At 42.2% G+C, this 27,575-nt stretch overlaps 1 protein-coding gene across 3 annotated transcripts in view; it reads right to left on the bottom strand.

The window, feature by feature from the left end:
* LOC308393761 (inactive dipeptidyl peptidase 10-like) overlaps positions 1 to 27,575 on the bottom strand; it is a 148,044-nt gene that overhangs the window by 118,679 nt on the left and 1,790 nt on the right. For 2 of the 3 annotated variants that reach the window (XM_080877735.1, XM_080877736.1), the window contains 2 exons: positions 17,661 to 17,803; positions 10,735 to 10,829 (listed from right to left, as the gene is read on the bottom strand). In XM_080877735.1, the coding sequence (XP_080733861.1) occupies positions 10,735 to 10,794 (60 nt within the window). In that variant the 5' untranslated portion in view covers positions 10,795 to 10,829; positions 17,661 to 17,803. The remainder of the gene's footprint in view (positions 1 to 10,734; positions 10,830 to 17,660; positions 17,804 to 27,575) is intronic. The other variant, XM_080877734.1, reaches the window with a different exon arrangement.

The following is a 27,575-nucleotide window of genomic DNA, read 5'->3' as shown; positions in this document are numbered from 1 at the left end:
TTTTTATTCCCAAGTTTTGGCCTTTTATTCGTTGCAAGGTAAAGTTTCTACACTTAAACTTGTGGTTTTGCCTTCCACAATTTCAGCTACCGTGACCCATCAAGCCTTTATTTTTCTGGGAGGTTTGGCACCACATAGCAGAGTGTTGTAGGGGTAGAAAAAGAGATATTGATGCAAGAAGAACTTTTTTCCACCATTTTTTCCACCATGTATCTGAGGAAACACTCCGCATATTTCTTTGCATAAGTTCCTTCTCTTATCGAAACTACCTCCTGCCAGATTAGCCCCATCCTGCTGATGTGGGACTGCAGCAATACGGGATTATACTTCGGCTGGCTGTTCCTCTGCCTGTCTGAGGGATCTGCCGGCAGCCTAGATGTGCTTTGCATAAACTGCGAGCAACAATGAAGCTCTTTAGTGTTGTGTCTCTGTCTCTGCATTTAACTGAGAAAATTAATGAAAAAAATATAAAGAGGTCACAAAAAAATGATCACCGCTGTGATCACTTCATATCACTGACAAATACAGAAACTGGCTTTGTCTAATGAGGGCTTGAGTTTCCTTCTATATGATGTTTAACCTCATAATCTACGTTATTTTGTCAGAAAATGTATTCTATAGTGTGAAGAAATTAATTCCCATGTTTATATAGTAACAGTAGGTGTCTTATTGTGTGTTGTAGCACTGGAAAAAGAGGTGTAAGCAGAGGTGTAAAAGACTAGCACCACATGAATGTATATGTGGAAATAATACAGACCAAAGCACAATAATCTTTACTTTAAACTTGTATATATTATTTAAGCACTTGCTGCAATTAAAATCCTGAAATGTTATTATTCACAGTTAAAGTGTCATGGTGGCTATATCTGTCTCTTATATACTGTCTGTTCTCTGTTACTGCATTTTAATTGTTTGTTGACTCCATCTAGAGACTACAGAAACGCTCATCATCATTACCAAAGTTCCAGAGAGTTCATTCAGTTTAATTCAAATCAGTTTTATTTATATGGTGCCAAATCACAACAACATTCACCTCAGAGCACTTTATATCGTAAGGTAAAGACACTAAAATAATACAGAGAAAACCCCAAGAATCATATGAGCACCTATGAGCAAGCGCTTTGGCGACAGTATGAACGAAAAACTCCCTTTTAACAGGAAGAAACCTCTGGAAGAACAAGGCTCAGGGTGGGACTAATGATTAAAAGCAGAGTGGTGTATAAACACATGATGAGTGAAGGAGAAACACTCAGTGCATTATGGGAAGCCCTCATTATGGGGCGGTGGATTTTTTCCCTTCAACTTGATCCATTCTCTTCAAGTTGATTCAATAAAATGGCAGCAGAAGCTGAAGTGGGTGGAAATAAACATCAGTACTGAGCAGGCCAGTCATAGTGACTGTAAGCTGCACTGATGCGAAATGTAATTACACTTCAAGGGAAGTGCATTTCAAGCTACAGCTTAAGGTTTCAGAAGGGTTTGCAGTGGATTACGCAGAAGCATAAATCCACTGTCAGGTCAAGATTTTACTACAAAGTCTAAGTATCTCCTCAACAAAAACTTAACTTTATAAAATTACTGGAGACTGTCAGTGCTACCTCTGAGCCTCCTAGTAGACACACCTGTGGTATCACCAAAAATTGATTCTGTTCATCTGGACGTAGCGTTTTCAATGGGAGAAATGTTTCGTCACTCATCCAAGTGACTTCTTCAGTCTCAGCTGACTGCAGGTTTCCCCAATCGTATAAACAGTACATTTGCGTAATGACTGAAACCAGCCCACTGAAGGAACAATGGGCTGGGAGGTCAGTTCCTTGATCATAATTATGCAAATTCTCATGACCATTGATTGACAACCACTGACCAAAACCCACTGATCAAAGACCATTGATCAATGGCCATGAGTACCATTCACAGAGAGTTGGGGAATGGCTGCAATCACAGCATTGTAAGATGGTGACAGATGTCCCCTTAGGCCGCTCCTCGATTCAGAGATGGTCTTTCCCTTTTCACGTAAATGGCCTCCTTGACTCCGCGCTCAAACCAGCGTTCCTCCCTGTCCAAGATGTGTACTTCCTCATCATTCAAAGAGTGTCCACTGGCCTGTAGGTGTAAATAGACTGCCTATTTATGCTGATGAGTTAGCTCCTCTGTGTTGTGCCATCCGCTTCGCCAGAGGTTGTTTGGTTTCCCCAATGTATAAATCCTGGCAATCCTCCTGGCACTTAACAGCGTACACTATGTTACTCTGTTTGTGTTGGGGGACCCGATCCTTGGGGTGGACCAGTTTTTGGTGCAGCGTGTTTTTGGGTTTAAAAGCCACAGAGGAAAAAATGCATCTCAACTGCTCCGATACTCCTGACACATACGGGATCACTACAGCTTTTCACTTGGGCAGCGGTCGTCCTTCTCTCCTGGATCAGCTGGAGCTTTCTTTAGGTGTCTTTCCAGCTTTGAGAAAAGTCCAGCTGGGATAACCACATTTACTCAGGGCCTTCTTGATGTGCCGTTCTTCTGCCTCCCTGGCCACTGTGTCTGTGGGGATGGTGTTCGCTCTGTGTTGTAGCGTCCTGATGATGCCCAGTTTGTGCTCCAGTGGATGATCAGAGTCAAACCTTAAATACTGATCCGTATGCGTAGGTTTACGGTACACATCAGCTTTTAGATGTCCCCCATTACTGATGGAAATCTCACAGTCTAAGAAGGCTAACCTGCCACTTTTCATATCCTCCCTGGTGAATTTGATGTGTTGGTCCACCGAGTTAATGTGATCCGTGAATTGTGGTACATCCTGAGATTTGATTTTCACCCAGGTGTCATCCACATATCTGAACCAGTGACTTGGTGGTGTTCCAGGGTAGGATAGCAAAGCCCTTTTTTCCACTTCTTCCATGTACAAATTGGCCATGATGGGTGAAACTGGGGAGCCTATGGCACACCCATGTTTCTGCCTGTAGAACTGGCCTTTGTATGTGAAATAGGTGGAATTAAGACACAGTTCCAAAAGCAAACACACTTGGTTGATGCTGAGAGTGGTCCTGTTGCTGAGGTTGGGGTCATCCTGTAATCTCTTACGATCTACCTCCAACGTTTCCGTGACTGGGGCGCAAGTGAAGAGAGATGTAACAACGTACGAGACCATGGTTTCATCTGCCTCCATCATGACATCTCTCACCTTCTCAACAAAATCCAAAGTGTACTGGATGTGGTGCTCAGAGCTGCCTACCAACGGGTTGAGGATCAAAGTCAGAGACTTGGAGGTGTTATAGGTGACCGAGTTGATCATGCGGACAATCGGTCTTAAAGGTGCACCCTGTTTATGTGTCTTCGGTAAACCATACAGACTTGGTGTAGATTCCCCTGGGTACAGCCTGTGGTATGAGGTCCGGTCGATAGCATTGTCTTGTTCTAACTGCTTCAGACAGTCCATCATCCTCTTCCTGTAACCACTTCCTGGGTCTCGTTTCAGGGGCTCATAAGTATTTTCATCACTGAGCAGTGACAAAATTTTCTCATGATAGTCTTTCTGGTTTAGCAATACTGTGCACCTAATCTTGTCTGCCGGAAGGATGATAATGTTGTTGTCATTACTAAGTGATGTGAGTGCCTTCCTCTCCTCCATTGTGATGTTGGATGCTGGGGGCTTTGATTGAGGAACTGACCTCCCAGCCCATTATTCCTTCTAGTTTCAGTCATTGTGCAAATGTACTGTTTATAAGATTGGGGGAACCTGAAGTCAGCTGAGACTGAAGAAGTCACTTGGATGAGTGACGAACCGTTTCTCCCACTGAAAACACTACGTCCAGATGAACAGAATCAACCTTTGGAGATTTACTTACCTGGATGATTGAGCATGCATCAATATCTGTGGTATCAGTTTTAAAATTCTACATCACTGCATTCTCAAGTTATCACATCTACAACTTTCAGAAAATTCGAACTCTTACGTTGAGGTCCAGGTCATTGAGATTTGAACTCGTCCAAGATTTATAGTGGATCCGCCTATAGTAACAATTTGAAGCTTTTTACCTTAAATATTTCCTTTTTTTAGGAGTATTTAATTTAATTTATTTATTTATTTAGGACAGTGCATGTTAATGAACATACATGTAAAAAGAATTACATGAATGTAAACATACCAGATTATAGCCAAGTGCTAATTTCCATCTGTTGTCCATAAAACATAAAAAATAGACATAATAATTCATAAGAAATTCAAAATTCATTCATAATAAAAACTCCATCACCAAGCTCACACATACACATCATTCTATTCCCAAATAAAATATTAAAACTATACAACTTATACATGATCACACACTTGATTTGTCCGTAACCAGTTTTTAACCTGTGCCTTAAACAAGTTGAATGTCGAGCATTCTCTAATGGATTGAGGAAGACTGTTCCACAGATGGCCACCCTGGACAGAGAGGACGTTCTGCCCAAATGCTGTCCGTCTGTGGGGTATAAACAAGTCTCCTCGGGTTGTAGCTCGAGTGGTCCTGTCTGAGCTTTCTTTATGCCTAATGAACTGCTTTAGTGGTGGTGGAGCAAGGGAGTGTAAGACTTTATATATTAAACACACTCTTTTAAGTTTCACTAAGTTATTGAAGTTCAGTAATTTATGTTTTTTTTTAACACATGACAGTGGTGGTGGGAAGTCAGTTTTTTGTCAAGTAGTTTTAAACTTCTTTTATAAATGTTTTCAATAGTTTTAAGTGTTGTTGGACAAGCAAGTGACCAGGACGTCAAACAATAGTCCATATGAGAGATGATCATTGAGTAAAAATACGTTTTTGCAACAGTCATATTTAAATTATTACGTATATGGTTAAAATTTCGATTATTACATTTAAGTACCTGGGACACTTTATTTATGTGACTCTTGAAGGATAATATTGGGTCTAGAATGACCCCAAGATATTTAAATTCTGGAGCTAATTCAAGCTCTACTCCATCCAGGAATATGTTTGACTGCTTCAAGTTTAAGGGGCGTTTTGAAAAATACATACAGACAGTTTTTGAGGTGTTCAACATTAGGCATGAGTCCTCCAGTCAGCTATGCATTAATGCTAAAGCAGCTGCAAGATCTTTTGCCACCTGCTGGACACTATTTGCTTGCGTATATGTAACTGCATCATCCGCATACATTTGAGTAAATATATTTGGACAGACTTCAGGTAAGTTATTGAGAAAAAGAGAGAACAATAAGGGCCCAAGAACAGATCCTTGAGGAACCCCTGTATCACAGTCTAAATATGGAGATTTAACCCCGTCCAACACCACACACTGTTTCCTGAGAGAGATATGAGGCAAACTACTGAAGAGCTTGACTGGAGATATTAAACTGAGTCAATCTGGACAACAATATCTGATGGTTTACAGAGTCGAAAGCCTTCTTCAGATCTAAAAATACAGCTCCAACACAGGAACTCTTGTCCAGCAAGCTTTTCAAGTTCTCCACTAACATACACAGTATCTGTGGAGTGATGTGCCCGAAAGCCAAACTGCAATGGATGTAATGAGGGTTGGGTGTTTTCTAGGTGAGCAGTGAGGAGTTTAACCACCCACTTCTCAGCTATTTTAGATACGACCGGGAGTATGCTTATGGGGCGATAATTAGCCATGTCAGTCTTCACACCTGCTTTGAAAATTGGTGTAACTGCAGCAATTTTCCAATCTGTTGGAACAATGGAGTCTTGGAAAGACATTGAAAACTTGAGTTGTTGGACGTAAAAGTAAATTCATATGTTCCTTTAGGAAATTTGTGTTAATTCCATATACATCAAGTGCTTTAGATTGTTTTAAACCTGTAATTAGTTTAACAACTTCAGTGTCTGAAATATGAGTAATGGTAAACAAATTTTGACCAGCATCATTCACATTATCAGAGCATACGACTGAGTCAAAGCTCTGACTGATCTCCTTAACAGATGAAATAAAGAAAGTGTTTAAGTTACTGGCAATAGATAGAGGCTCTCTAACAATAGAGCTATTTACATAAAGTTCAATTGTATTTTTGCTTTTGTTTGAATGACGGCCAAGTAATTTATTTAGGTGTTGCCAGATAATTTTACCATTACCTTTGGCTCTTTCAATTATATTTATAAAAAAAATTTGCTTTGGCCTGTCTCAAACTTCTTGTTACTTTGTTCCGCATTGAAGTAAATCTCTGTCTATCCAGAGTTAGACCTGTTTTCAGGAACTGTTTTAGTAATTGATCTCTTGTTTTAATTAGATTCTTGCACTCTTTGTTTAACCAGGGCAGATTAGATGTTGTCTTTATTTTTTGTTGACCTCTAATAGAGTATGTTGATATAACATCCTTGACAATGTCAGTGAAGTGACTGCTGCAGAATTGTGGATCATCACTACACAATAAACGCTCCCAGTTAGCTGATGCTAATGCTTCTGCTACATTTTGTCGCTGACTTCTTGGTATAAATTCATAAAAGGTTCTCCTATTAGTTGAACTATGAAAGTGATTCTTAACCCGTGATTTTATAAGTTTTCTAGAAAATAATATAAAATTGTGGTCTGAAATACCAGTGATAAAATTACAAGATTTAATAATTTGCTCGGGCTTATTACTGAAAACCAGATCTATTTTAGTTCTAGAGTGTCTCGTTATTCTTGTGGGTTGTTCAATGTGTTGAGTAAAGTTTAAAGTCTCCATTATGTCCTTGAGTGTTTTTCTGTCCTTTTAACAGTCCCAGTTGACATTAAAATCTCCCATTACAAGTATTTCATTAGACTTATTATTTATAGTATGATATTTAAGTAATATCTGTAGTTGTTCATAAAAAATATCCTTTGCAGAAGGAGGGCGATATAAACAGATCAACGTAAATGACATTTCTGGGGAAAGAGTGATTTTAACAGAAATATGTTCTATTTCAACATCTATTGGTGAACTAAGTAAAGAGCAATCCAGGTGTTTTTTTACATACACAAGTATTCCTCCTCCTCTTGTTCCAATTCTATCCCTTCTGAATACTGTGTACTCTGGAAAGACAACCACAGATCCAGGAGAAGAACTTGTGAGCCAAGATTCAGAGATACCCAAAATAGAAATAATGGAATTGCTTAGAATATGTTCCAGTTGCTCGTGCTTTGGTAACATACTGCGAATGTTAATGTGTCCACATAGAAGCCCCTTTGGTTTATTTTTAGTGTCCCAGATTACTTTAGCCTGATTAAATGTCTTGCAGATCTTTGTTCCTCTGTAACTTTTAATAGCAGGATTTCTTGTCCTTTTCTTGACAATGCTATGAGCATTTAATGATAAGAAACCCTTTACCGGAGACTGTAGTCAAGGCAGCTGAAATGGAGTCCCAGGCAGCCGAGGAAGAAACCCATGCAACTGAGGCGGAGGCTCAGGCAGCCGAGGCAATAACCCAGGCAACTGAGGTGGAGGCCCAAGCAGCTGAGGTGGTAACCCAAACAGCAGAAGCGGAGGCCCGGACAACAGGGGCATAAACACTATTAGTTGTAGATGTAGCCTTACTAACTGGGACGGTGGTTGGAGCACAGTTAGTTGAGGTGGAAAGCAATGCAGAGATAGCTGTGCCCATAGGCTAACTAGGCTAATTAGTTGTAGCCATTCCAAATCACTGATGTTTGAATTAGGTCCAGGATTTAGTTCTATATCACCAGCCAAAAGTAGCATCAGAACAAGTTTCAGAATCTCCAGGGACAATTGTGACGTATTTAATTGTTCATGTTTACCTGGGGGTGGTCTAGCATGACCAAAATCCAAGAATCTTGTCAACAAAAGATGTTGACTCCATTTGGCTGAGAAAATGGTATAATTATCCAGCTTTCTTGGACCTGTCGAACTCCACAGAAGATAAAAATGTATAAAAACAAAAAGACAAGTTGATGTCAAGATCCAGGGGTTTTTAGATGTTTTTTTAGGTGTTTTTTTTTTTTTGTGGCAAAAGCACAGGACCTGCCAAGCTGTGTGTCTGCACCCTAGCAGCCATCTTGATCCAAGATGTAAAAAGGGAAAGATTTTATATTTTATATTAAAACAAAATTTCTACTACTGGCTCCACATGGAGATTTATTTGATACAACTCATTCACGGAAAAGCGTGCAGCGCATTGTTTTGTGCGGCATCTTAACTTTAAGGTCAGGTAGACCGTGCTGCACGTATGGTTTCTTTTCTGGTTATCTTTATCTTTAGGCACTATGTTATTAGTAGCCTGTTACAAAAACATGTTGTTTGTTCTCATTTAGTTGAATCTGTGAAAAATACCAAAGATAACACGGTTTTAAGGACATAAAATGGTCTTATTGCACCAAAAAGATAATTCCAAAAGAGCTATTTGCTGAAAACTGTGCATATCTCAGCATGATGTGCAGTGTGTCCCCCAGCATTTGAGGAAACAGGACAAGTAAAGGACAAAAGAAGATAAAATACTATCTTGAGCTGGTGAACAGACTTTTGCATACTATATATTACGTAAATTTCTACTTGTAATTGAAATCGAAGGAGACAGGCCCATTGGTAAGATATCCAGTGAATCTGTGCTATCCATCCCCACTCTACATGCATACACCGTTAGAACAAAGAAATAGAACAAAATAATCTCTGAGGTCCTGAGTGATCGGTGAGGTTGCCAAACAGTCTTACAATATCAAGGAAATAAAACCGGTTTGTTAGCTGGTTAAAATACTGAAAGGGGGGGGGATTTCTGTCCCTCAAGATGACAATAATGCTTTACCTTGGATTTAAAAAAAAAAAAAGGAATCAGACTTTGCTGACAACCAGAGCCAATATTAGTGCATGTTTTTATTGGCTGACAGCACTTTGGGGTCTTTAAGGTGTCAGTCAGCCCCAAACAAAAAAGAATCACAAATAAAGTCAGCCACACAGACTTTGAGCCAGAGTGTTTAACTTTCATTTCTAATAATAAAGGAAAGAATGTGACTCTTTTCAGACTTTATGTAGCTGGGGTCACTTCATGTCCTTGGAGCTGTCATAGTAATGCTCCAATTCTGCCTTTAAATTACATGGGTGATCACTTAAAGGGAGAGCTCACCCCAGAATCAAAGCGTTTTCCTTCTGGACTGTAGTGCAAACGATACTTGAATTGCTTTGCTGTGAGTTGTACAGAAGAAAAAGAAGAAGGGTGGCTTGAAGTGCTCAAAGTGCCACAGAAATTCATTTGAAAAACTCTGCAGACATGTCTCTTTCCATCTGTGAGCATTTTCATGTAGGAGAAATTTTCTTTCTGCAAAACTACACTTAGCTATCATGTATATCTGTATAAGACTAAGGTGTGAACACTGATAAGAGACCAGACATTCCTACTTAGTGTGACACCATCAGCTCATCTCCAGTATTTGGTCAATATTTTCTTGTATAATTTTATTTTGCAGTTTTGCCACTACAGAGGATTTTAAGTCAAGCAACCAAGATGTGATTGAAGTGGAGGCTTTCAGCTTTAAATCAAGGGTGTCCAGGGGTTTCACAAATATTCTGCAGTAGCTTTTTAGGAATTACAGTCATTTTTATACACACCGCCCCATTTTCAGCAACTGAAGACTAATTTTACATAAAAGGATTGCTTCCAAACTTGGATGAAAATACTTTGCATTCAAGAATCCACAGACATCACCATATAGTGTTTCCTCCTCTGATGCTCATGCCCTGCTGGGTCTTTACTGCAGACACCTTTAGTTGCTGCTTGTTTGTGGGTAGTGTGGAGCAGGGAAATTATTTTACTGCTATTGGTAAATAATCATCATTATTACTATTGCATTAATAATATAATCTGCAGCATTGATATTGTATTCAGAGGTTTAAACAGTGTGTGTGTCTTTCAGAAAGACTAAGTTGCAGTTGACAGGAAGTTGCAGAGAGTTTGCAGGAGTGAAAGCAGAGTCTAAGTTATTCTGAGGAGCAGGTTAGACGAGGCTATTTGAATTACTAGGTTATTCAAATTGTCTGTTATACTTTTATATTTGTATAGTTTGTGCTACATTTGGCAATTTTGTGCAATTCAAAAATGCTTAAAATGCATTTTGCGGAGAAAAAGTGACACTGATGATGTAGTGATCTCAAAAACTCACAAAAACTCATGTATCAAATATTTTACACTTGGCATTACAGGGTCAAATCTTCTGGATTGTTCCAACAACAGTTAAATTTACAGCCCTGATGCTTTTAAATGTAACAAAGCAAAGCAAATCTAATAAACCATTCAAGAACCACTCTGTGTAGAGTACTTCATTTATTTAGTTTCCTGACAACAGTTTAGTATCGAGTCAGTAAAGAACTAAAAAAAAGCACAGTTGAGATCAACAAGGTGAGTGTGTTTCATAATGAAATGGCTATCTTCTGCTGTTTTTTATTTATTTTATATATTTTATTCATGTTAGTGTATACGTGTATAAAGGTTAGGGTCACAGTGAAGTTTAAGACTGAGGGAGTGGGTGCGTCATTTTAGCAAGCAAAAACTAAGATTTGTCATTTTGAAGAATTATGGAGCATTACTATGAAGCTTTGTAAAAATAAATAAATAAGCAGCAGTTGTTAGGATGAGCCTGAAAGCTAAAAGTAACTCTGGCAGCTTCATTTATAAGCTGGTTCAGATGCGTTTTAGAGGTGTCAGTGCGGTGCAGTGGTAATTAAAGGTGTGAAAGTTCTTTGAGGATGAGAAGTAAGAGCTGATAAAGATTAGAAACAACCTTAACACAATGAAAAGAAAGGAAAATCAGCCCTACCTTGATATCCTTGACAGGTTGACACTCAATTTGATGGGAGACTGATGCAGTTTGGTTCATTGTTGTTCCACAAATTCCACCAAATGCTCCTTTATCTAAAAACAGGATCACAAAAAAAAGATTAAATAAAATTCCTGGCCAAGTTTCCTTCGTCTCCCCCTTCAGCTGCTTCTCAGCTCCGAGCTGACCACGCCACCAATCTGGTGCTGATATCAAATACTAAGAGGCTGCAGAGCTTCTTCGTTGGAAACGCTCTTCCTCGTCTCTAGCTCCACTAGAGACAACACATTTAAGCACACAATCTGTTTTCCCTCCTTTGTTGCTCTCTCTCTGGCAGTAAATGCTCTCAGTGCATTTGAAAGCAGTTCCTCCCTCCCTCTCGTTTCTTCTTTTTCTTCTTCTCTTTCCCTCTATGGCAACTACGAGCTGCTTCGGCTGACAGACAGTTCATAAACCAGGATGTTTGCCAGTGCCTCCCACATGCGAAGATGTTCCTTCATCAGAATGCAAATTTGCTTCAGGCAAAGATTTTGCAGGCGTTTGGTTAAAGTGTTTCTCACACATCAAAGCTTCTTTCAGCATTTCTTTTCTTTTCTTTTTCTTTTCTTGGAGGACTCGCATTGATGAATTCATGTTCAGCTTTGACCCAGTGAGAACCCGCCGCTGTTTGAGCGTTTATTTCAGCTGAAAGTTGGGTGACGGTTTGTTTTCAGTGAACACACAAAAATAATACACTTCACTTTAAAAGCAACGCAAAGAAAGACTCTTGATGGATCTACAAAAAGCACAATGGAAAATAATTCAACAAATCCTCCCACCCAAATGCCATTTATAGGAGGTCTGTGAGAAGGTAGTTAGAGAAGAAAAAACAGAGGCCATATTTTATTACATGCATATGCATATTTTGGTGAATGTGTTTAGCCATTTTTTTTATTAAGAGGCATTAGAACTTTATTAGAGCCACAGACTGTATATAAAAGATGGGCATTGCCAACGTGAAGTCACCAATTGGTTTGTGAAGCCCCATCTTGAGGCCTTGAGATGTCCCACTGGGTGGATTTAACTGAGAAGTCAAAGGGACAATCTTACAACTTAAATGTAATGATTGGGATGACAAACTCACCAGTTCAAGACAGAAGCAGGCTCATTTTCCCATAGAATTAGAAACGGCCAGAAATGATTCGCCCCCTGCTGGCCATTAGAAGAAATGCTGGTTTAAAACACTACAACATTGACTTCCCTTCTTAGACCCAGCAGCACTTCACTTTAACATTTGAAAAGCAATTATAAAAACTTTTAAAAGTTAACTTTTCTTTAGCTTAGCTAGTATAAAAAAGTTAAAAGGAAAATGGGAATTCCATCCATTTTCTCCCACTTATTCTCTCCCAGAATCCAGACGCAGGCCAGCAGCCTACGCAAAGAAGCCCAGACCTCCTTTCACCATCCGGGGGAACACTGAGTCTCTCTGAATCTCTGCAGAATGTCCTGGGTCTAACTCTCGGTCTCCTTACAGTAGGACAAGCCTGAACCACCTTACCTTGCTCCTTTCGATATGGAGAAGTACTGTCTCTACTTTGAGTCCCTACCAAATAAGCAATCTCATTCTTTTGGTTATTACCAAAAAAAGTGGGTCCAATTTGTTCTCTGCTCCCCTCACTTGTGAACAAGACCCTCAGATACTACATACCTGGGCACTCTGCCCTTTTCAAGCTGTCACACTTGGCTCAGAATTGTTCCAGCATGAGCTGGAGGCCACCACCTGATGAAGCCAACAGAACCATGTCGTCTGCAAAAAACATAGACGAAATTCTGAGGCCACCAAAGTGAAAACCTTTCTCTACTTGGCTTTGCCTAGAAATTCTGTCCTTGAAATTATGAGCAGAATTGGTGACAAAAGGCAGGCCTGGTGAACTCAAACACTATGTGGACCAAGCTCTCATTGCAGTCATACCGGAATCGAATGGCTCGTAGCAGTAGCAGTGAGCCAGACACCCATCGATGTGGGCCAGACACCGCATCCTCCCAAAGCACCTCCCACAGGCTGTCCTGAGGGATGCAGCTGAATGCTGTCTCCAGATCATCAAAACACTTGTATACTTTACACACAAACTTCCACCCACAGTCGAGTATCCTCAAGAGGATAAAGAGCTGGTCCAGTATTCCACAACCAGGATGAAAACCACATTTTTCCTCCAGAATCTAAGGTTAACAAACGCAAATCACGACCCCAGTATGCCAGTCCAGAAGCACCACCCCAGGTCTCCACGTAACATTGGAGAGGCATGTCAACCAGAACAGCCCTACAGGAGCTCATGGCGAATCTTATCCACGCCAAGTGACCTTGCTACAAGGAGAGTCATCTTGAGTTAGGACATTTATGACCTCAGCTGGTTTGGGGTTGTTTTTAACCATAAAAATGTCACCTACCCTGAATTTGTCCATTATTCTTTCTTTGTTGTGACAAAGATAATGGAAAGTGTAAAAATATATTGATGTATCCGAACACTTTAATTTTATTGTACTTTCTGATGTTTTGAAGTCACTAATGCCTAACAGAGCTCAAGTAGCAAGATTTACTGCTGTACAGGGAGTGCAGAATTATTAGGCAAATGAGTATTTTGTCCACATCATTCTCTTCATGCATGCTGTCCTACTCCAAGCTGTATAGGCTCGAAAGCCTACTAACAATTAAGCATATTAGGTGATGTGCATCTCTGTAATGAGAAGGGGTGTGGTCTAATGACATCAACACCATATATCAGGTGTGCATAATTATTAGGCAACATCCTTTCCTTTGGCAAAATGGGTCAAAAGAAGGACTTGACAGGCTCAGAAAAGTCAAAAATAGTGAGATATCTTGCAGAGGGATGCAGCAGTCTCAAAATTGCAAAGCTTCTGAAGCGTGATCATCGAACAATCAAGTGTTTCATTCAAAATAGTCAACAGGGTCGCAAGAAGCGTGTGGAAAAACCAAGGCGCAAAATAACTGCCCATGAACTGAGAAAAGTCAAGCGTGCAGCTGCCAAGATGCCACTTGCCACCAGTTTGGCCATATTTCAGAGCTGCAACATCACTGGAGTGCCCAAAAGCACAAGGTGTGCAATACTCAGAGACATGGCCAAGGTAAGAAAGGCTGAAAGACGACCACCACTGAACAAGACACACAAGGTGAAACGTCAAGACTGGGCCAAGAAATATCTCAAGACTGGTTTTTCTAAGGTTTTATGGACTGATGAAATGAGAGTGAGTCTTGATGGGCCAGATGGATGGGCCCGTGGCTGGATTGGTAAAGGGCAGAGAGCTCCAGTCCGACTCAGACGCCAGCAAGGTGGAGGTGGAGTACTGGTTTGGGCTGGTATCATCAAAGATTAGCTTGTGGGGCCTTTTCGGGTTGAGGATGGAGTCAAGCTCAACTCCCAGTCCTACTGCCAGTTTCTGGAAGACACCTTCTTCAAGCAGTGGTACAGGAAGAAGTCTGCATCCTTCAAGAAAAACATGATTTTCATGCAGGACAATGCTCCATCACACGCGTCCAAGTACTCCACAGCGTGGCTGGCAAGAAAGGGTATAAAAGAAGAAAAACTAATGACATGGCCACCTTGTTCACCTGATCTGAACCCCATTGAGAACCTGTGGTCCATCATCAAATGTGAGATTTACAAGGAGGGAAAACAGTACACCTCTCTGAACAGTGTCTGGGAGGCTGTGGTTGCTGCTGCACGCAATGTTGATGGTGAACAGATCAAAACACTGACAGAATCCATGGATGGCAGGCTTTTGAGTGTCCTTGCAAAGAAAGGTGGCTATATTGGTCGCTGATTTGTTTTTGTTTTGTTTTTGAATGTCAGAAATGTATATTTGTGAATGTGGAGATGTTATATTGGTTTCACTGGTAAAAAAAAATAATTGAAATGGGTATATATTTGTTTTTGTTAAGTTGCCTAATAATTGTGCACAGTAATAGTCACCTGCACACACAGATATCCCCCTAAAATAGCTAAAACTAAAAACAAACTAAAAACTACTTCCAAAAACATTCAGCTTTGATATTAATGAGTTTTTTGGGTTCATTGAGAACATGGTTGTTGTTCAATAATAAAATTATTCCTCAAAAATACAACTTGCCTAATAATTCTGCTCTCCCTGTAGAAGTTTTCAGGCAGAGCTGGAGTGATACTTGCATGGCACTCTTCTTTTGTAACTGAGCACTCAAACCACTGTTAACTAGAAACCATATTCATACATTCAAACAGTGCTTTATTCTATGCCTTTAAGAACTTTCTAAATATCACATATGTATATCACACCACGATTAGGAGCAATTTGGCATTCTGTTATTATGCCTAAGGACACTTTCAGTTACTAGAGGACCCACTGAGCAACAAATACTTTTTGCACAAAAATGATTGAAAACCAGAATTAGTACCATTAAAACACGTAACCAACATTTGTCACAAATAAAGAAAACAATGAATATTACAAACATAAACGGAGCCATTAAAAACATGCTTATGTTAAAAAAAAGTCGTCCTAAATGTTTATTAAAGAAAAAAAAAAGTAACACAGTACAATTGTCACGATCTGGTTACAGGGACTCAAACGCAGAGCGGTTAGGTGTCTCCAAGGTGTAGTTTATTTACAGTGCCAGTGCAAGTGCAATATATGTACAGTGAAGGAATCCAAAACTCCGGGGAATCACAGGGTAGCTCTCTCACACTCGCTCACGTCTTCTTTGCTCACACTCACACACGTTCACACGGCAGGGAGGTCGCAGGTCCGGGGGGGGGGGGGGGGGGGGGGGGGAGATCTGAGGCAGAAGAGAAGGAAAGTCACCAACTAATCACAAATCACGAATTATGAAGCACAAGTCCACAGGAGCTGTGAGAACACTAACATCAGTAGTACAATCATCCAGCGACGAGAGGATCTGTGTTCCAGCCTCAAATAGTGTTCCCGGTGATGACAGGTGATTGTTGTCAGGTGTGTGTGTGGGCCAAGGGCGGGAGCCCACAGTGAGCTCCGCCCAGGCAGAGAGGGAGAGAACAGAAACAGCAAATGTAGCCTTGTGGGGCCGACCGGGCAGGCACGGAGACCATGACAGTACCCCCCCCTCAACGGGAGCCTCCCGGCGACCCACCAGGCTTACCTGGATGCCTGCGGTGGACGTCCCGGAGCATGGCCCTATCCAGGACAGCAGCTCGAGGCACCCAGAAGCGTTCCTCTATCCCGTAGCCCTCCCAGTCAACCAGGTACTGAAAACCCCGACCCCGGCGCCGGGAGTCCATGATGCGGGTGATATTGTAGACCAGCTGACCATCCACGAGCCGGGGGGGCGGCGGGGCCCTGGAGGGAGGGCACAACGGGCTGGAGAGCACCGGCTTGACCTGAGACACATGGAAGACATTGTGAATGCGCATGTTGCGCGGCAGCTTGAGGCGGACAGACACAGGGTTCACAATGGCTTCAACGGGAAAAGGGCCAATAAACTGAGGGGACAGCTTCTTCGACTCAGTCCGTAGCGGCACAAAACGGGTAGCCAGCCATACCTGTTGACCGATGGTGTACTCGGGGGCCGGTGTCCGGCGACGGTCAGTGAGGGTCTTGTTCTGCTCCTTAGTACGGAGTAGGGCAGCCCGAGTCGCCCGCCAGGCACGACGGCACCCGCGGAGGTGAGCCTGTACTGAAGGAACGGAGTGCTCACCTTCGATGGCCGGGAGCAAAGGCGGTTGATAGCCCAGGGACGCTTCGAAGGGAGACTTGCCCGTGGCGGAGGACGTGTGGCTGTTGTGGGCGTATTCGATCCATGGAAGCTGTTCACTCCAGGTCGATTGGTTGTGCGAAGCGACACAGCGGAGGGCAGTTTCCAGCTCCTGGTTGGCCCGCTCCGATTGCCCGTTACTCTGTGGATGGAAACCAGAAGACAGACTGACCTTGGCCCCCAGTGCGGAGCAGAACTCCCTCCAAACACGGGACGTGAATTGTGGCCCTCTATCCGAGGCGATGTCCTCGGGGATCCCGTGAAGACGGAACACATGGGAGGTGAGGAGCCGCGCCGTCTCCAAGGCAGAGGGGAGCTTCGGGAGGGCGACGAAGTGTGCAGCTTTGGAGAAACGATCGATAACGGTAAGTATGGCGGTGTGACCAGCGGAGGGCGGCAGGCCCGTGACGAAGTCCAAAGAAACATGGGACCACGGTCGAGCTGGTGTAGGGAGAAGCTGCAGAAGACCCGGTGGAGGGCGGTTCAAAAGCTTATTCCGGGCGCAGGTCGAACAGGCTGCTACGTACTCCTTGGCGTCCCTAGCCATAGCGGGCCACCAGAAGTAGCGTCGGAGGAACGAGCAGGTGCGGACGACCCCAGGATGGCATGAAAAGCGGGCGGTGTGAGCCCACTGGAGAACCTGAGAGCAGACGGCTGAAGGAACGAAGAGGCGACCAGGTGGGCCAGTGCCAGGATCCGGTTCGGTCTCCTGTGCCTCTTGGATGAGCCTCTCGATCTCCCAGGAGATGGCTCCAATTACGCAGGCGGCCGGGAGGACAGGCTCGGGGTCCGAGTCCTCCTCAGTGATGGAGAATTGCCTGGACAGGGCGTCTGGCTTTACGTTCCGTGTTCCTGGCCTGTAGGTGATAGTGAAGTCAAAACTGGCTTGCCGGGAATTGAGACGTCTAGCCGAGCGCAGGTACTCCACAACGAACTGCCGTGTAAGGTCCGGTTGCCGGAGTATGGGAGCAGTGGTGAACCTGTCCTTGAGCAGGGTGAAGGCTCGCTGAGCGGCAGAATCCCACTGGAAGGGAACTTTGGGAGAGGTGAGTTTAGTAAGAGGGAGAGCGATCCTGCTGAAATCGCGAAAAGAGGCAGACCATGACAACAATACAATATTTTACTGCATTTCTGCCAAGTTGAATGATTAGCAGGATATAAATACCACCTCAGTCCTGCTTGCTTGTTCCCTGACGTCCATCAGTCATCTCTTGGGAACTTTCCAGAAACTTCATTTTCTTTCATTTCATTCAGTTTTCAACAGACATCCCCACTTTTCTCTGTCACCAGCTGCCACCAGCATCAGCAGTCCTGTGTAAAAAAGCTTTGGTTAGGACTCTGCAGTCCTGTTAAAAACTAAGTGCCTTCATTGTTTACTAGCTTGTAGAACTACTTTCAGCAGGAACAACTTGAAGTAATTATTTTCTTTATGACTTTATCAGTCACTCAGTCATTGGAGAGGAATTTAGACCTATTCTTTTTTGCAGTATTGTTTCAGTTTATTGAGGTTCATGCACAGCTCCCTTAAGATCCCACCACAGCATTTCAATCAGGTTGAGGTCTGGACTTTGACTAGACCAGGGGTGCCCAATCCCGGTCCTCGAGAGCTACCGTCCTGCAGCTTTTAGATGCATCCTTGTTCCCACACACCTGAATCAAATGAATGGCTTGTTATCAGGCCTTTGCCAAACATGATGGCATGCTGAAGAGGTAATCAAACCATTTGATTCAGCTGTGTTGGAGTAGGGATGCATCTAAAAGCTGCAGGATAGTAGCTCTCGAGGACTGGGATTGGGCAGCCCTGGACTAGACCATTGAAACACTTTGATTTGCTGCTGTAGTTGGAATAGTTGTCCTGTTAAGGCAAAGCTTTATCTGTCTGTCCTCATATTTGACTCTAGGATGCTTTGGTATATAGAGGAGTTCATGATTGATGGTATCCAGGTCCTGTGGCTGTAAAACAAACCGAAATCTTCATGCCTCCACCACCCTGCTGACAGCTGGTATGTGCTGTCTGTGCTGACGTGCTGTGTTTGACCAGACATGTCCACTTTGGTCTCATCTGTCCAAAGGATACTGTTCCAGAAGTCTTGCAAATCTAAGATGTGCTGCTGTGCTCTTCTTAGCGAAAAGGCTTTCTACTTGTAACGCTCCCAAAAAAGCCACACTCGTTCAGTCTTTTTCTGTTCATACTGTCATCAACTGTTCACTTGTGCCAATAACGAAGGACTGTAAAAAAGCATAAGAGCTACATCTCAGACTCTACAGGCTTCAGTTAGCATCCTAAATATCAAACATTTATCTGCTTAAGCACTAATTTCCTGCAGTTCTTTTGTTAATTAGTTGTCCAATGGTACAGGTATGAAGATGCAGGTTCATGAAGTTTAATCTGGATAAATTTACTGGAGCTCTCAGCCACCATGGCTACACGGAAATATCCAATAAGTGCTACAGCTGCAGCGAATTGAGGCCCTTGCTTTAGTGTTGTTGACATCAATCATTTATTTTACACATCGGGTTGTGTAAGAGGTCTCATGTGCAGATCATAAATCACTTCCTGACAGGATGTGAACGATTAATGAATTTTGCCATGACTCTGCCTCCCACTAACCATACAAAGAGCATGTTAAACCCTCAGCCTCTCTTCCCAGATTTGTTATTATTTGTTACAGTAAACTGTTGCCTCCATTAAAAATGTATTATGCTGATTCATAGTTGATGAGCTGCCTAGTTTCCATGAGACTAATCATATTTATTGTCGGTACAATCGCCCTCATTGAGCACATGAAGCTTTTATCTCTAAACACTCACTGGCCTGCTTGTATTGGATTTCAATTCACTTTGCAGATAATGTCAAAGGTTGAAAAGAAATTCAAATATCCAGGAGCCCATACTGCACAACCTTTAGCTTTTCAGTTTTGCTTTTTTATCAAGCAATTAATCACAAATATATTTTTTTTACTTATAAAGATAGAAAAAATGAATTCGTAATGGAGAAAAAGGTCAGTGTCATTTATATTCATATACACACACTTAGAGGCCACTAACACAAAGCTCTAATCAGTGACTAAACCAACTCCATGGATTTAGGCATGTGGGCTTGATCAAGACGATCTGCTGAGGTTCAAGCTGAGCATCAGAATGAGGAAGATTTAAGTGCCTTTGAATGTGGCATGATTGTTGGCCTGAGTGTTTCAGAAACTGCTGATCTGCTGAGATTTCCCCATACAACCACACAGAATGGTCAGACTGAAAATAGACACGTTACAGTTTCTGCTGCAACATTCAGACGAAATGCAAATTTACATCTGAAGATAGAAAGAAAGAAAGAAAGAAAGAAAGAAAGAAAGAAAGAAAGAAAGAATTCTTTCTTTCTTTCTTTCTTTCTTTCTTGTTTTTGATTCATTAAAAAAAGCAGTCTGCAGAGGGTTTCATCTTTTCAAGCAGTCCCATCTTCCTCTATGTCATCTGGAGATCTCAGAGCTCCTGTATGTATGAAATACATGTAGAGCGACCTGCTCCCACGCTCGTGCAACACCAAGCGACACCAAACTGGTTGCCAGCATTCATGACGTCCACAAGGACAGCAGCAATGATCTTAAACTCTTTAACCTCGTATTAGGCTCAGCTGAGTCAGTGTCGAATGTGCCCCTAAGTAAACTGCATTCAGGCCAAGCAATCATTACTGTCTTGGGCTGGCACTATTTCTGTTAGCAGCAGAATTTGATGCCACGGAATAAGAAAACATTGCTATTTTAAACATCTGAGATATCTTTATACTTTACCTGCAGTCCTTGTCTCAGACAATTATACCTAAGTACGTGGATATTTAACTAACAAGCTCTTGGAAGAAGTTTAAGAAGCCTGCAAAGAAGCAGCAGACTTTGGAGAACACATACATAAACCAAATTAATCTGTATTTAATCTTAACACTGTTCCCCTGCAGTTCTAATTGCTACATTTATCTTCATTATTTATTCCTACTTTCAGTTCTCACCAACCATACAATTCCCAATTTGTGCATCTATCATTAGTTTGTTTTATTTTCCTCCAATTAAGAATATAGTTAAATTCATACTGTGCTGATTTTCAGTAAATAATGAAATGTTACTAATCACAGTGGGACATCTTTAATTACAGCAGTGGCGCAGGAGGCGAGGATGCTGAGGTTAATCAAGACAAATGCCTGATTTAGAGTTAGCCATTGCATGAAAAAGTACTTCAGCACTTTGTTGCCTAAAGTGCACGATTTCCGAAGAAATGCCAAGACATTTGTAACATTTGTAGGTTTACCTCCCACCTTTCCTGGCTGAAAGCAGCATTATGCATCAAAATCTATAGTGACTGCACGGTCTTCTTAGCCCCTTATAATTTAACTCCATTTTGATTTTCAACTTTATTTTATTTTATTTTATTTTACTGCATTACATTTTGGGGCATGAGTTTATCTTTTTTTAAACACAAAAAAGTTACAGAAAAAAATGACCAAAAGAAAAGACCCAATGAAAAAAATTCATTGGGTTCTTTTGGAATTCTGAGATTAAAGTCAGAATTCTGAAATTTGTTTTCCCCATATTTCATTTCTAATTCTGATTTCTTCTCAGATTAAAGTCAGAAACCTCAGAAAAAACAGGTTGATTTTTTTCATAATTCTTACTGTAATCTCATAATTTGGAGATTAATCTCACAATTAATCTCAAAAATTAACCTGAGATTAGTCAGAATTATGATTTTTTTCATATCTCTCTCTTTAATCTCAGAAGTCTGTTTTTTTCCTTAGAATTTTGAGATTAATCTCAAAATTCTCACTTTAATTTCATTATTCTGATCTTCCTCCTTAGAATTCTGAGATTATGATAATTATGAAGATAATCTCCTAATTCCAAGGTTAGAGTGGGAATTCGGAAAAAAAGTCAGAATCCCAACTCCTCCTTCTTCCTGTGGCTGTTTGCGTCTCTGTGTGATTATTTTTGTAGGAGGTTTTTTTGTTGTTACCTTTTGTCTTATTGCACTTTTTTGCATCACTTTATGTAATTTTGCAATAGTCTGCACTGAGTAGTTATTTTTTTCCTAATCACACTTTCTCTTCTCTTCAGCTGTATTAAAGAAAACACAGCTGCACGCGATCATCATTGATGCTAAATCAAGGAAAGCCTCAGATGCTTGGAACTTGTTAAAAGTAGTAATGTAACAAAGCCCTTGGCGAACCTGATGCACCCACAAACTGATGCAACTGAATTAAATTCAGCTGTCATTATGATTTTTAACCTAGCAGAGTTTCTTCACTGCAAACAGTTTCAAATCAATTCCTTCACAAACGAGTCTTCCATCACAGAACTCATTTTTGCGCATTTTCTGTGTGTCAGCAGATCAGTTAGACAGCAAGTTATTTCCAAAATACCGTTCTAATGGGACTGTGGATTCCCCGCTGTGCTTGTTCCCGCTACGTTTGTTTCCACTCAAGTTGAATCAGATTTAATTTTCACACCTGTAAAGTACAAGGCATGGTAGAGACAAAAACATAAAGTGCTTGCATCCTGTGCTTGGTAAATATGAAGATGTAAAGTCTGAAAGGTTATATGGGTGCAGTGTAGAAAGCCATCAGAGGGATAAGTGGACTAATAAAAGAGGACATTAATGCGAACTTCCTGAGTTTATTAGTACCTATGGGTCCTGTGTCTGGTTTCAAATGTACTGTTTAAATTATACAGTACAACAGTCTGTATCAATATTACTCTTGCAGTGGTTAAGTCATATAAAGTGGACGTATTATGCTTTTCCTTATTTTCAGTTAGATATATACACGTTTACTAGCAGTTTATCTCCATTTAAAAATGTCTAAAGATTCAAATAACAAGGCCAGCAAGAGTTAAAGAAGTGAGCCTAAAGCTCTTCTTCAGACAGTTTTTTTCTATTTGCGGCTCTTGATGATGTCAGTATGAGCAGACATCCCTAATAGGCTACCTCAGGCCTTTTTTTGCACTTTGAAAAGAAAATGATCCTCCAGACTATCTCTAAACTGATCGTGTCTCTTACCACATGACTCCTGCATGTGGGGAAATCCGAAGCTTGGCAGATGTGTTGCTTCTGTTATTTGAAGGCAGATCAAGCAAATGGTCCAAGATTTTTATTCACTCACAGTTTTTCTATACATTATTCTGCAAATTAAGCCAACTTCAGTGAGCTCTTGGCTTAAACTCCATGCACAACTTGCTGCCATTTAAGCCAACACAGTCTTTTAAAAAAAAAAACAAATACAGACCATGGTGCCATCTGTTTATTTGAACACAGGTTTATAACCATAATTTATACTAATATTTTTTTCTGTGCTACTCCTCTGTTTATTTACATAGATAACAACCATTCAATTAGTTAAATTAGTATTTATTACACACATGTAACTTGTAGAAGTGTTTACTGATCATCATTATAGTCACATTCACCTTTTGTTTCATGCTTCTTAGAGCCAGAAGTGACCATATGTGCCTCAGAATGTGCAGCAGCAAGCTTGGTTAGCATGCTGCATCTTTAAGCTGCATCTTTAAGCTGCATGGGTTTATCGCTGGCCATTGACGCAAACTAATGAAAAAATGAATGAAGAATTTCACTTACCAAAACTTTAGCACCAATTTTCATGACAGGCTCTGCTCAGTGTGTGGCAGAGTCTGTCAAGACGCTGTGTCTTGCTACTGTATATGCATGTTTATGCAAATACACAGAGCAGCCACTAGAGGACCTCAAGGTGCAAGCCCACTTTCAGTATATTTGGGTCTTCTGTTCACCACTTTAGCTCACAGGGCCCACCAACAATGGTGGCATGGCCCGCTACACACTCGTAAAAAGGAGACGACTGTGCTAGTTCCCCTGTATGGAGGGCCACAAGTGCCAAAATGAACTGACTAAATAATGAATTAAATGTTAATGAATTAAAACTGAAATTAATTGAAAATGTGTAATTAATTATTTGAAAATAGAAATAAATATTTTATTCAATGTTTTAAACTAAATCAATATATATTTTAATTACTTATTTACTTATTTAGTGAATTATTTCCTGACATATTCGTTCATTTTGCTACTCATGGCCCTCCATACACCTAGTGTAAAAATATCTACAAACAGTAGTGCTGTGCATACTACAAATTTTGGTATCAATCTGATACCAAGTAAAGTGAACGCAGTGAACGCCAGGACCGCCACCTACAACGCGAGTCTCACCACTGGCGATATGCGTGCCTACAAAGCGGCCTCATACGGCGTGCTGCACGTGGTGAGAGATGCCAAACGCCAGTACCAGGAGCGTGTGGAGTCTCGCTTCTACCAGGGCAACACACGGAGTATGTGCCACAGACTACACACCATTACGGACTACAAAGCCAGGGACACTGCGCCGATCAACACCGACTCTGCATTCACCAACGAGCTGAACCAGTTCTACGCCAGTTTCGTGGTTAGCCAGGCAGTTAATGCCATCTACCGCATGACTACCGAGGACAGTGACGTCATCAGCGAAGGACCGGTGATCAGCATCACGGAGCATGACGTCCGAGCGGCAATGAGGAGAGTGAACACAAGGAAAGCGGCGGGGACAGATGGCAGCACCGGCCGTCTGCTGCGCTGCTGTGCTGACCAGCTAGCAGGTGTGTTCACTTCCATCTTCAACGAGTCCCTGGTGAAGTCTGTGGTCCCCACATGCTTCAAAAGATCCACCGTCATCCCTGTGCCCAAGAACAGAAACCCTCATCCCTGAACGATTACCGGCCAGTTGCACTGACCTCGGTAGTAATGAAGGTGTTTGAGAGGCTGCTGAAGAACATTATCTCCTCCTCCATCCCAGACACCACAGATCCGACCCAACAGATCCACAGAGGACGCCATCATCCACGTCCTGCACACCACCCTCAGCCACGTGGACAAGAAATAGGCTAACTATGTGAGAATGCTGTTTGTTGATTACAGTTCAGCGTTTAACACAATAGTGCCCAGCAGACTGTTCACAAAGCTCAGGGATCTGGGTCTCAACAGCCGCCTGTGTGCTTGGGTGTTGGACTTCCTCGCTGGCAGAACTCAGGTGGTGAGGGTGGGTAGATGCGTCTCTAACAGCATCACCATCAACACAGGAGCACCACAGGGATGTGTCCTCTCGCCACTGCTCTACTCCTCCTACACTCCAGACTGTTGTTGTGTCCTGTAATGATTGTACCACCACCACTAGAGGGCGGTGTCGCGAAATAAGAGAAAAGTGGAGTCGGTAAAATTTTAGAGTTAGAATATAGTTAAGATGGCTAACTGATAACTTGATGTGTATCCCTGTTACCTCTACGATGTAAAGTCTGTGCTGAATTCATTAAAAAGCACTGTTCCTTGATGAGGACTGGTTTATTACCAGCCGCTGCTACATTTTGGCGACGAGTAACCCTGCCTGTTTTTTCAGCTTAGTTTTTTGCTGAGTCATCATGGCTGCAAACGTCCATCCACAGCCCATGTTTTTGCCTTGCCCTGGAGATCCTGCTTTGCCCTTCAACATGTGGATGTGTATGTTCAACAATTATTTGCTTGTGATCACTGCAACAGGGAATGAAGCATGAAGAAGAGCTACTTTACTTCACTGCTTAGGAACAGAGGGACAAAGGATTTTCTACTCACTGCCAAATACAGGTGATACCTTTGCCTCTGCTGTTACTGCCCTAGAACAACACTTTTCACCTAAGGTAAATGTTGTTGTGGAAAGACATGCTTTCAGAAAGCGAACACAAGCTTCACATGAGACTGTTATCCAGTATGTGGCCAGCTTGCGTGACCTTGCTTCTAAATGTGTGTTTGATGACAGGACAGAAGAAATGATCCATGATCAGCTAGCTGAACATGTGTCTAACCCCAGCATAAGAGAAAGACTCTTGCTTGAACCTGATTTGACACTAGATAAAGCTGTTACACTGGCAATACAAATGGAATCTGCAGTTCAACAAGCTAAATCCATAGCTGCAAACAGCAGTACTCCAGTCCAAGCTGTGCAGTCTCACTCATACTCCATGCAGAGGAAGCACAAATACAATGCTCACCCTGCAAAGCCATCTCATGCAACAAAACCATCTAAGAACTGTTTTAGATGTGGTTCAAACAGTCACTTAGCCAACTTTCGTCAGTGTCCTGCTGCCAAAGCTACTTGTAAACTGTGTCATAAAACTGGACATTTTGCTCGTGTCTGCTGCTCATCCAAGACAAGAGATGTACGGGAAGTCCATTTACCAAAACTCAGCCCTTTACTTAACAGATCCTTCTTATGCATCAAAAGGATTGCAATGCAGCATAAATGTGAGCACACCTACCTCATCAGCTAAGGACATTGAACTGATTGTGGACACAGGTTCTGCAGTTTCTATCTTGCCTAACCACATCTAAGAAGAGCACTTCAGTGATACGCCACTATAACCACCTGACCTTCAACTAGTTACATACACAAAGAAAACAATCCCTGTGTCTGCAGGCTGCCTGCAAGTCACAGTGGCTCTTGAAGTTCCACCCTTATGACCGACATTAAAGTAAATGGCCTATATTTGTATAGCGCTTTACTTAGACCCTATGGACCCCAAAGCGCTTTACACTACATTCAGTCATCCACCCATTCACACACACATTCACACACTGGTAATGGTAAGCTACATTGTAGCCACAGCTGCCCCGGGGCGCACTGACAGAGTCGAGGCTGCCAGACACTGGCGCCATCGGGCCCTGTGACCACCACCAGTCGGCAACAGGTGAAGTGTCTTGCCCAAGGACACAACGACCGAGACTGTCGGAGCCGGGGCTCGAACCGGCAACCTTCCGATTACAAGACAAACTGCCAGCTCTTGAGCCACGACTTAATGTGTTGTGTTTCCTTATCCACAGGTTTCTGTAAGTGCGTACGTAGGCTGCCATGACAGACCACTACTTCTGCAGTCCGGTCTTATACTTCCGGTTACTCAAAGCGAGAGCCAGCATTCAGTCGTTGCTAATGTTTTACGGCTTTATCTGTTCGAGGATGAGCTCAGGTTCAACGTTAGAAACATTTTGCCTTGAGCATCAACAACTTCGAAAGGCCTGTCTGTGCCCACCACCCTACGCACTACACTCTGTGCCACTGGCAGCTTAAACCACTTAAGCCCCACGCCCCCGGTACCAGGGGCAAAAAGGAGGAGATCACGTCAGAAATATAAGTCCCGACAGTGGCGGTTCAAGCCTGTTTGGCACCCTGGGCAAACACTCCCTCTGGCTAATGACTAATTACTATTGTGCTGAACACAGTCCAAAGGATTCAGTAAGCTGCATCAGTGTCTACTGTTTACTATCATAGCCAAGTGGCTTACAAACGTAAACAGAAGTTTTCACTATCCCTACTAATTGATGTTAACTTGTTGTATCTCTGTTGTGGTCAGTGCTATCCTCTATGCTGTTGCATGCTGGGGCAGCAGGTTGAGGGTCACAGATGACAACAGACTAAATAAACTGATCCACAAGGCCAGTAATGTGTTGGGGATGGAGCTGGACTCTGTTAAGGTGGTGTCTGAGAGGCAGATGTTGTCCAAGATAAGGACAATCATGGATAATACCTCCCACCCACTCCATGATGTCCTGGCAAGTCACAGGAGCACATTTAGTGAGAGACTGAGATTACCAAAAAGCACCACTGAACGACACAGGAAATCATTCCTGCCCGTGGCCATCTCCCTGTACAACTCCTCCCTCTAATTATTATGTGTCGTGACAGGACACATCTGCTTACCTGTATCTTTTGCTTGTTTCTCCTCTCCTTTTCTCTTTTTTCTAAACTGAGCACCTGATGGCTTTAAACTTTTCTGGTCCATCTCCATTGGTTTTAATTTTGCACTCCAGTATGAACACCCATCCCCCAACCTGAGGATCACCACAACATAACCTAATAGACCTACACCTTAGTTCACAGATTCACTTTGTCTAATGCTGGTCACACTGGGAGGAGACTTACGGACTGGCGAAGAGAAGCCGTCAGAGCTGGCTGAAGTAGTCCTCCGGTGATTGCCTCAGATGAGACGCAGGTGGTTTGGAGGCGGCCCAGCCCGAG

Source organism: Rhamphochromis sp. 'chilingali' (genome assembly GCF_963969265.1).
Source record: "Rhamphochromis sp. 'chilingali' genome assembly, chromosome: 3".
NCBI lineage: Eukaryota > Metazoa > Chordata > Actinopteri > Cichliformes > Cichlidae > Rhamphochromis > Rhamphochromis sp. 'chilingali'.
Note: the sequence above shows the minus strand (reverse complement) of the source record. Positions and strands in the feature narration are given on the sequence as shown.